The sequence below is a fragment of the Neophocaena asiaeorientalis genome, unplaced genomic scaffold (assembly GCF_003031525.2).
Source record: "Neophocaena asiaeorientalis asiaeorientalis breed wild unplaced genomic scaffold, Neophocaena_asiaeorientalis_V1.1 scaffold1247, whole genome shotgun sequence".
Taxonomy (NCBI): Eukaryota; Metazoa; Chordata; class Mammalia; order Artiodactyla; family Phocoenidae; genus Neophocaena; species Neophocaena asiaeorientalis.
The window spans coordinates 579,373-589,979 of NW_020174329.1; the positions used below are offsets into that span (position 1 = coordinate 579,373).

Below are 10,607 nucleotides of genomic sequence, written 5' to 3' on the forward strand. Positions count from 1 at the left end.
GACCGGGGCACGAACCCGTGTCCCCTGCATCGGCAGGCGGACTCTCAACCACTGCGCCACCAGGGAAGCCCATAATACACAGTTTTATATGTTGTTTTTTTCACCTACAGCATCATGATTACATTTTGATTATTAAATAATCTTAGAGAATATGATTTGTTTCTTATTTTATCTGAATGAGCCATAGATTATTTAAATTCTCCTATTATTGAACATCTGGTGGTTTCTTATTTTTGACTCTGTTATAAATAATGTTCTAATGAGTATTCCTGCAAATAAAGTTTGCTTCCATTTTGATATATTGCTAAATAGATTCAAAAGTTGCATTACTGGGGCAGAAGGTGGATATGGACATTTTTAAGGCTCTTGACACACAAAGTTAGAGAAAATTGCCTCTTAGCTGTACTGATTTATAACCTTTCAGCAAGGTAGAGTGTTCCTTTCACCACAGCTTCATCAGCATTGAGTCTTTTTTTTTAAACATCTTTATTGGAGTATAATTGCTTTACAATGTTGTGTTAGTTTCTGCTGTATAGCAAAGTGAATCAGCTATATGCATACGTATATCCCCATATCCCCTCCCGCTTGTGTCTCCCTTCCACCTTCTCTAACCCACCCCTCTAGGTAGTCGCAAAGCACCGAGCTGATCTCCCTGTGCTATGCGGCTGCTTCCCACTAGCTATCTGTTTTACATTTGGTAGTGTATGTATGTCAGTGTTACTCTCTTACTTTGTCTCAGCTTACCCTTCCCCCTCCCCACGTCCTCAAGTCCATTCTCTACATCTATGTCTTTTTTCCTGTCCTGCCCCTGTGTTCATCAGAACCATTTTTTTTTTTAGATTCCATATATATATGTTAGCATATGGTATTTGTTTTTCTCTTTCTGACTTACTTCACTCTGTATGACAGTCTCTAGGTCTATCCACCTCACTATAAATAACTCAGTTTCTTTTTTTTTATGGCTGAGTAATATTCCACTGTATATATGTGCCACATCTTCTTTATCCATTCATCTGTCGATGGACACTTAGGTTGCTTCCATGCTCTGGCTATTGTAAATAGTGCTGCACAAACAGTGACAGTTTTACTTCTTTTCCGATTTGGATTCCTTTTATTTCTTTTTCTCCTCTGTCTGCTGTGGCTAAAACTTTCAAAACTATGTTGAATTATAGTGGTGAGGGTGGGCAGCCTTGTCTTGTTCCTGATCTTAGAGGAAATGGTTTCAGTTTTTCACCATTGAAAACCATGTTAGCTGTGGGTTTGTCATATATGGGCTTTATTATGTTGAGGTAGGTTCCCTCTATGCCTACTTTCTGGAGAGTTTTTAATCATAAATCAGTGTTGAATTTTGTCAAAAGCTTTTTCTGCATCTATTGAGATGATCATATGGTTTTTAGCCTTCAATTTGTTAATATGGTGTATCACATTCAATGATTTGCATATATTGAACAATCCTTGCATTCCTGGGGTAAACCCCACTTGACCGTGGTGTATGATCCTGTAATGTGCTGTTGGATTCTGTTTGCTAGTATTTTGTTAAGGATTTTTGCATCTCTGTTCATCAGTCATATTGGCCTGTAGTTTTCTTTTTTTGTGACATCTTTGTCTGGTTTTGGTATCAGGGTGATGGTGGCCTCATAGAATGAGTTTAGGAGTGTCCTCCCCCTGCTATATTTTAGAAGAGTTTGAGAAGGATGGGTGTTAGCTCTTCTCTAAATGTTTGATAGAATTCACCTGTGAAGCCATCTGGTCCTGAAGGTATTCTTGGTTGTAGGTTCTTTCCTTTCATCACTTTAAATATATCATGCCACTCCCTTCTGGCTTGCAGAGTTTCTGCTGAGAAATCAGCTGTTAACCTTATGGGAGTTCCCTTGTATGTTATTTGTTGTTTTTCTCTTGTTGCTTTTAATAATTTTCCTTTGTCTTTAATTTTTGTCAGTTTAATTACTGTGTGTCTTGGCGTGTTTCTCTCAGTTTATCCTGTATGGGACTCTCTGTGCTTCCTGGACTTGATTGACTACTTCCTTTCTCATGTTAGGGAAGTTTTCCGTTATAATCTCTTGAAATATTTTCTCAGAACCTTTCTTTTTCTCTTCTTCTTTGGGACCCCTATAATTCAAATGTTGATGCATTTAATGTTGTCCCAGAGGTCTCTGAGACTGTCCTCAATTCTTTTCATTCTTTTCTCTTTATTCTGCTCCGTGGCGGTAATTTGCACCATTTTATCTTCCTGCTCACGTATCCATTCTTCTGCCTCAGTTAATCTGCTATTGATTCCTTCTAGAGTATTTTTAATTTCAGCAATTGTGTTGTTCATCACTGTTTGCTTGCTCTTTAGTTCTTCTAGATCCTTGTTAAATGTTTCATGTATTTTCTCCATTCTGTTTCTGAGATTTTGGGTCATCTTTACTATCACTACTGTGAATTCTTTTTCAGGTAGGTTGCCTATTTCATCTTCATTTATTTGGTCGTCTAGGTTTTAGCCTTGCTCCTTCGTCTGTAACATATTGTTTTTGTCATTTTATTTATTTTTTTCCCTTTTTTGATGAGTCGGACTGTATTCCTGTCTTACTGGTTGTTTGGCCTGAGACGTCCAGCACTGGAGTTTGCAGGTGGTTGAATAGAGCCGGGTCTTGGTGCTGAGATGAGGACCTCCGTGAGGCCTCACTCCAACTGATATTCCCTGGGCTCTGAGGTTCTCTGTTAGTCCATCGGTTTTGGACTCGTAGCTCCCACTACAGGAGCTTGGGCCCGACCTCCGGCCTGGGAACCAAGATCCTGCAAGCTTCACGGCATGGTAAAAAAAAAAGAAAGAAAGAAAGAAAAAAGGAGCAGTACAATATCAAAGAATAAAATACAAAATAAAGTTAGAAAGATAAAAAATATATTAGGAAAAATAAAACTGTAATTGAAACAACTGGTCACTAGGGGTTCCTCCTGTCCCCTAGGTGTCTGTGGTCCCTCACCAGTGCCTGGTAGGTGCCCTAGTTGTGAGGAGACGCGAATTCACATCCTCCTAGTACGGCACCTTGACTCCACCCCTCAGCATTGAGTCTTACGTCAATTTTTTTTAAAGTTTAGAATTGGCTTTCAAAATCGAAGACCTTGCATGTAAATATTTAAATAACCCTAAACATTTAGGAAGAGACAGACAGGACCAGAACCAGAACGATGACACTGATGGGGACGTAAGGGACAGACCCCTGGGGGTGTGTTTGCTGGGGAGCAACTGGCTTTGCCTTCTTCCTCCTGTGTCACCTTTGCTCCAGAGCCCATGGAGAATCCTCTCCAAATGGACGTGATGCTCCCCTCTTGTGGCTGCGGCCGGGCTTCCATGTACCTGCTTGGTGCGGGTGCTGGGCTGGATGCAGCGGCCGCCGCCCCCTTCTGTCCTCATGGAGCTCACGGTCCAGGGGTGCTTCTTGATCGGGGCGGGACTTCCCTCATGGTGCCAGCCCAGCCCGAGTTTCTGCTCGTTGCCGTGCCATGCTCACGCCTATGCCTGCGTGTTTCCACATGGTTCAGGGTAAACCGAATGAAACGAGAAATGACATAGTGGGCTGTGCCCTTGCTGGATAGGAAGTCATGATAAAGGGAAGTCGAGTGCAGGGGACAAATGTCACTCTGCCTCAGGCTGTCTGTGTGCCCTGGATGGCCGGATTAGGGGATTTGTTCCTGGAGATGCTTTGGGGTAGAATTCGGACCGAAAATGAAATTTGTGCTTGTTTGATCTGTTTGGTGTCTGGACTTGGACTGAGGTGGGCTCTGGCTGTGAGTCCTCTCTGAGCGATGCCCGTGCCGCCTTCTCTGTGCTTGGCCTGCGGCCTGGACCTCCCGTGGGTGAGAGGACCCTCCGGTGGTTTTGTTTCTGTGGGTCATCCCTCTGAGTCTCTCGTTGTGCAGGGGACACGCTCCGGAAGCCTCGCCTTCAGAAGTCTCTCACGTGGTACCTGGACGATTTGTTCTTCACGATGTATCCCTCCCTGGAGAAGTTTGAGGAGGAGCTTCTGGAACTTGTGATCAGCGATCACTTCCGGGAGGTACAGTCTTGGGTCGGGGAAGTTAGTCTGAACGGTGCAGATGGAAATGGCAGGCGGAGCTGGGGAGCTCCCGGCCTCTCAAGCCCCCAGGTGGGTGGTCCAGCCCCTGGTGACACCTGTGGTCCTGTCTTTCGTCTCTTTGTGGCTGAAGAGGGACAGTAGCCCATTGTCTTTATTTTTTTAAATTTAAAAAAAATTTTTATTCTTTGGCTGGGTCACGTGGCTTGTGGAATGCGGGATCTTAGTTCCCCGACCAGGGATCGAACTCAGGCCCCCTGCATTGGAAGAGCGGAGTCTTAACCACCGGACCACCAGGGAAGTCCCACGAGCCCATTGTCTTAACTTTGATATTGACGAGGGTGCTGTCATCCTGAGACATTAATTAACATTCACTTCGATGTAACTTAATCAGTCCTCATTTAAAAGATTAAATCACCAAATGAGCATAGGAAAACCTGTAAAAGAACCCACATTTACAAGGGACATTTTGAGGATGTTTCCAAGGAGACGACTAGGGATCTCAACCGCTTTGCCCCATCGAAGCGGTTTACTGTGAGCGGCGCTCCCCCTAACACTGCTCGGTTTTGCCTGTGTGACGCTGTCCTGCAGACTCCGCACCGTGATGCCTCGTCCCCACTGTGGGCCTTTGAGCACATGGCCCACCTTCGTGCACGTTCTTCGTCTGGATCTGTGCACGACCCCTCTCCGGTTTCATGTCTCAGTGCAGACCTGTTGCCCTGAGGGGCCGCCCTGCCCAAGCTGCAGGCAGTGTCCCCCTTCCTCCCCGCCGGGCGCGCTCTCCGACGCATCATCGTGCTTCGTTTCTCTGGGTGCTTGGCCCTCTCGGAGAGCACCTGGTTTCCTTACTGTTTACAGGTGCATTGTCGGTCCCTCTCTGGGGTATTTGCACCAGGAGGACAGGGACTCGGTTTGCTTTACCACTGCACCTGATGTGCCTAAAACAGTCGGCACATAGTAGGTCTTTAACGTGTATTTGTGAGAATGAGTGATGCAGTCAGTGGGTGCCCATCCTCGTAGTCTGTGAAGTTAGCAAATTATTGACACACACACACACACACACACGCGAATGTGTGTACACGCACGAATAAGGTGGTCTTTTCTTTTGCTCTCTACCCGTTCTTGAAAATGTTGTACTACGTAATGTAGTCTCATGTGAAACAGAAACACGAAGCAGAGAAGAGGACTGAAATAGCATCATACATTTTCTTGGCATAGTTCCTGCTGTTTTCTTATTGCTCAGAAAAGATTGTCTGAGGGTAGAAAGATGTTTAAGAGCATTATTGTTGAATTTTATATATTCCCATAAAGATCACTTTATTATGTGTTTTTACTCTCTTTGTATTTTTGTTCCCATCCAACTGGCAGTTACTCGGTTATCACCTTCGTTTTATTTTCATTACTCAGAGACTAATGGGCTGAATTTACGTCTGTTCAGCATGATTAATGGGCAATGAAGAAAACTCGAAAATTCAGGGATCATTTTGCAACAATCACATAATTTAATAAACAATAATAGCCTGGAGGAATATCCTTGCTCATTTGTTAGGGCGCCTGTATGTTTTTTTTGTTAAGATGAGAACACTTTAATATCCAGGGATCACTTTGGGGCAGACTTACTGCCTAAATATGCCCACTCTTCCTGCGGCCCTGTCCGCCCCAAGTCTCAGGTGTCTGAGCTATGGGAGGGCAGAGGTGTTGAAGCTCGCTGTGTTCAGCCTTGGTCAGCACCTGCCCTTGACTCCGGGACCTCTCACTTCTTGGAGCCCCCTTGGAGCTCACTTCCTCTCACTGTTGGAGGTGCTAGGGCCCCTTGTTGCTGGTTTGCTGCGTCTTGAGAATTGTAGCTCAACCTTGCAAACCCGGAGCGAGAGTTAGCTGATTCAGGCATCTAAGGGATGTATTGTGCTACAAGATGATGCTACGTGAGAAGTCCCCGAAGTACCTAGAAAATGGCCTAAGGCCAGTCTGCTCTGATTGGATGGTGCTTCACTAAGCTCCGTCTGGTCTGGAACGTCTGAAACCTCTGTTCCAGTTTCTTCTCTCCGCTGGGGCTCTCTGCTGGGAGCTTTCCTGGCGAGCTCCCTCCCCCCTCCGCACCGACCTTATTCTGTGCCATGTGTGCTTTTCCCAGGCGGGCAGCCCGCTGGACAGCGGTGCCCTGGAGATCTTGGAGCGGCGCCTGTGCGTGGGTGTGCACAACGGGCTGGGCTTCGTGCAGAGGCCACAGGTGGTGGTGCTGGTGCCTGAGCTGGAGGTGGCCTTGACGCACTCTGCCAGCTTCAGCCGGAAAGTTGGCGCCTCTTCGAAGGCCAGGTATTTCCCCCGGGGTCCCAGGTCGCGGTCCGCGTGGAGTTAGGAGGTGCGGGTGGGCACCTGACCAGGGATCAGAGTGAAAGGCAGTTGTTCTTACACGCGAGGCGTGCACTCATCCACCTGGGTTCTTCCCCGGTGCCTTTGATTCCTCTTGCTTAGTCGTCCCCGTCAGGAGCAGACCTCAGTGTTGTGAGGTTGGAAAGATCCTGGTTTTTGTGCCACGACGGGTTTTGGAGTTAGCATTACAGATGCTTCCAGCTGTGGAGCCCTGGCGTGCTTTCCTCCAGATGCGCCCTGTGATCCCTTTCTCACATGACACAGAACCAGAGGGCAGTAAGTTCTGCCGCTCTGTTCAGTCCCGTGCGTCTCAAATCACAATCGGAGACATCGCCTAGGGGTTCCATATGTGAAGCCGGCCTTGGAGGGGGCACCTCCCTGGAGACCTTCCGCCCTCCTGATACCACTGCTGGCGGTTTGGGAGAGTGTTGATTGCGGCACCTAAGAGAGGCTCTGGTTTGGGAAGTTACCTTGACGGCCAAACACCCAGAAGGGCTCAGTGCCGTTGCCTGGGGGACTCACCGTACCAGACCGCAGCAGCAGCGCCCGGTGCCGCGGGGCCCGAGCTGAGGGCGGGTGGGCTGCCGGGCAGCAGGAGCACCGCCTGACACGCCCCCTCTGTGTGTTCTCGGCGCAGATCTGGAAACCACACTCTGGTCTTGAGAAGCCGCCTCCAGCTCCCTGAGATGGTCTGTCAGCCCGCGTTCACCATCGTCTTTCAGCTGGAGTACGTGTTTAACAGCCCTTCGGGAGCGGACGGCAACGTAAGAACCCTCAGCTTGTTTCGCGTGCCGCCTGGCGACGGGCTCTACGCGCGCAGGACAAGCATAGTCACCATTTTTCTTCCGTTAAAAGCAGTGTGATTATTATTAACAATATGGATAACAAGCGTGCAACGTGAGTCCAGAAAACACTTGTTCCAAGTGATAGCTTTGTTCTAATCATTTCCCATCTCTATGGTAACAGTACAGACACCCTGCCGGCAGCTGGCTGAACAGTTCAGTAAACAGGCATCGTGCATCGTTAACGTCATTAATTCGTAATTATTGAATCGATAATTATTTTGAAAAAACGAGACCATGTTAATGCCTTTTTCAAATGATACTAAGTGTAGTAAAGCTTGAATCTGCGCAAGAAATGAATGTTTTCTTAGAGTGGACTTTGTATGTGCCCACGTCAGAACCAAGAGTGAGAATCTATAGGATTCAGTTGGAAGAAATGTAACAAAGAGACATCATTTACATCGTTGATGCAGATTTTCCGGAAAACCCAAGTCATGCTATTCTTAAGATTCAGATTTTTGTTTGAAAAAGCAAATATTGATTTAACAAGTAAATTAAAAATAAAAATAGGCCAACAAGACACCTTATGTGGTGGTCAGTCTGCCTGCATCACCACGCAGCTGAGGCAAGAGCAGGGGGCTGGGAGCGGTCTTGGGGGGCCTTTGGAAGGAGAATGGGGTGTCGGCACAGCTGCTGTGTTAGTTCCTCTGGTAGCAGTGAACTGACCTCTCCGATGTCTGTACCTCGTGTAATTCAGTCCTAATCAGGTGAGCAGACCCAGAGGCAGGTATTCTGAGTATAGCCGAACGAATGATGTCCGTTGTTCTCACAAAGTTCTTGTTGCGAGCTCTGCTTTTCTTTCTTTGTTACCAGAAATTTCAGCTAAAATGCAACTGTATGCAGATATGCTTGTCAGCCAGGGGCAGGCGCTCTGGGCCTGGGGTGGAGCTTTACCGGGAGGGAGGGGCTTCTGGGGCTTCCGCATCCTAGGGGGAAGTTTGCCGGCTCAGGTGCAACATCCCTGGTGCTGCCACTGGGCGTGGGCAGGGGGTCGGTACAGAGGGAGCCCCTGAGGAGCAGAGGGCCTGGCTCTCCACTCATTTACATTTAGATTGTGTCCCCTCGAGAACGTTAATTACAATTCGCTTGTGATTATAGAGCCTGTGTCCTGAAACTTTATGTCTTACCCAACCCTTGATTGTTATTTTTTAACTCTTCACTGAAATGCTTACCCGCTGACAGGTGGATCCGCCACGCACTGTTGCTTGTGGAGCTCTTGGAATGTGGCTTGAAATAGCTCATCAGTTCTTTTTGATGTGGAGGTTTATCTTAACATGGAATATTGGACTCCGTTTTACTGTCATCAAGTGTACTTTCTTCAGTGTAATCTGGAGAGGAAATGTTCCTGTGTCTGAAATGAATTTCCGCACAAATTACTTGCTGCATGGAACAGTGAGGATGGGTTAGCATTCCGGGGGGTGAAAGCCAAATCAGGCATTCCCACCACAACCAGACTTAGACGTACAGGAGAAAACTAGCCTGAGGCTGTCGATACGGGCTCTCGCTCCTTCCCCGAGGAGTGTCCCAGGAGGGGACGCGGCCCACTGGGCCTCCTGCGAGGTCAGGGCTCGGCCTTGGAGGGACGTGTCGCAGCTGGCATATTCCTGCTTCCCTCTGCAGTCCATTATGGAGCGTGTCTTCGGGTGCATTCAGCCTGCAAATTCCTTTCTCCCTTTTCTTTCCTTTTAAAAATCTCTATGTGGTGGACATGCCAAGTGTAAACAAAAGCAGACCGGATAGTAAAATAAGCCCCAAGGAGCTTCAGCAGTTATCCACTTTGTGGACAGTCTTGTTTTGTCCATACCCTCTTGCACAACCCATTTTGGTTCATTTTGAAGCCAATTCCAGTCACAATCGCATCTGTTTTGATTATTGTAAACATTTCAGCATGTACATTCTTTTCTTTGACCTTTTTAATTATAGAGAATTTCAAATATAAAGATAGAAGCGTACGATAAACCCAATGAATGTACCCATCGCCAGTCTCAGAAGTTATCAGCTCCTGGCCAGCCTTGTCTCTGCCTTTCTTTCCTGTCCCCATTCCTCCCAGGTTATTTTAGAGCAAATCCTAGACCCCGTGTAATTTCCTCTGTGGACAGTGCAGTAGATCTTTCCAAAAGATGGGGGTAAAACTTCCCTGCAATACCATCGTCACACCTCAAAAACGAAAACAAAGTTCTCGGTATCATCCGTCACCCAGCCTGCCTGGGTGTATGTTTTAAGTATTTTCTTTTTTTTTTTTTTTTTTTTTTTTTTTTTTTTTTTTTTTATATTTTCCTTAATCAGAAATAGACCTTTGTGAGACTGTTCACTTTCAAGTGTTTATCTAGATCAGCGAGAGGCCATCTGGGCTAACAGTGCCTCCAGTTTATACCCAGTCACCTGAGTCTCAGAGGATTGTTTTGGTCCTGAATATTTTGGTAGTCATTCGACACAAACTAGAAAAAAGTTTTGAGAAGACACACCCCTTGTTTGTAATCTGTTAGCCAGGACGACTAAAGCCTTTGTGATTTGTCTTTGGGTTAACTGTTCTTCTGATCCAGACAACGCACCTTCTAGAAACCTGAGTCCATAGGGACAGTGCACCCACAGCAGAAGGCCCGTTTGGAAATGCCGTGAGCTTTGCAAGTGTGGCCTCCAGAAGTGTTTGCTGTTTGAATAAAGCTGGTAAAGCAGACTGCCTAGAACATAAGAGTGATGTGGAAAGAAGGTAGCTGTAAAAATAACCAGACCCAGCGTCCTTTGCTGCGTTTTGATGTCAGGATAAGTGCAGATCGCCACGGGGCTGCGAGGGGTCAAGAGAGCTCTTTTCTGGGGAGTAACGTAGCAAAATAACCCTCTCCCACATCTCTGGGGGGTAAAACTCTAATTTATTTATATATTTGCTAGTATTCTTTGAACAAAACAAGTTCATATAACAGAGACTGGAGTGCTTAACATAGGTATCATGCCTGGATTTACTCTGAAAGTTACATAAATTTAAACTTTCTAAAACTTGGAAATACAGATGTCTTGAGGGCTCTCTGGAGAGCTTTCAAAATAACCCCTCCTTGGACCCTGGAGCCAGGTCCGTGTCCTGATTGAGTCACCTTGCAGCTGTATACACATTGCAGCCGTACATCTCGCTGTGCTGCAGCCTGAGGTTGTCACCGTCAGAGGCCCCCCACCGAGCACGCAGGACCTGCTGAGTTTCCGACTGTCTGCTTAGGTGGAGGTTGCTAAAGAAGAGGGAATTGGTGCAGAGTCTTCTATTTTGTCCTGAATGTTGGGTCTCCCTTATGGTTTTAGGAAAGATAACAACTCACTTTTTAAAAATTGTGTTTTTTTGTTTTTT

General features: G+C 46.6%; 1 protein-coding gene across 2 annotated transcripts in view; it reads left to right on the plus strand.

Annotated features, from left to right (window-relative positions):
- Positions 1-7,407, plus strand: part of LOC112407021 (nephrocystin-4-like) — a 45,625-nt gene extending 38,218 nt beyond the window's left edge. For both annotated transcript variants that reach the window (XM_024756149.1, XM_024756148.1), the window contains exons 8-10: positions 3,904-4,040; positions 6,193-6,374; positions 7,069-7,407. In XM_024756149.1, the coding sequence (XP_024611917.1) occupies positions 3,904-4,040; positions 6,193-6,374; positions 7,069-7,294 (545 nt within the window). In that variant the 3' untranslated portion in view covers positions 7,295-7,407. The remainder of the gene's footprint in view (positions 1-3,903; positions 4,041-6,192; positions 6,375-7,068) is intronic.
- Positions 7,408-10,607: the final 3,200 nt, after the last annotated feature.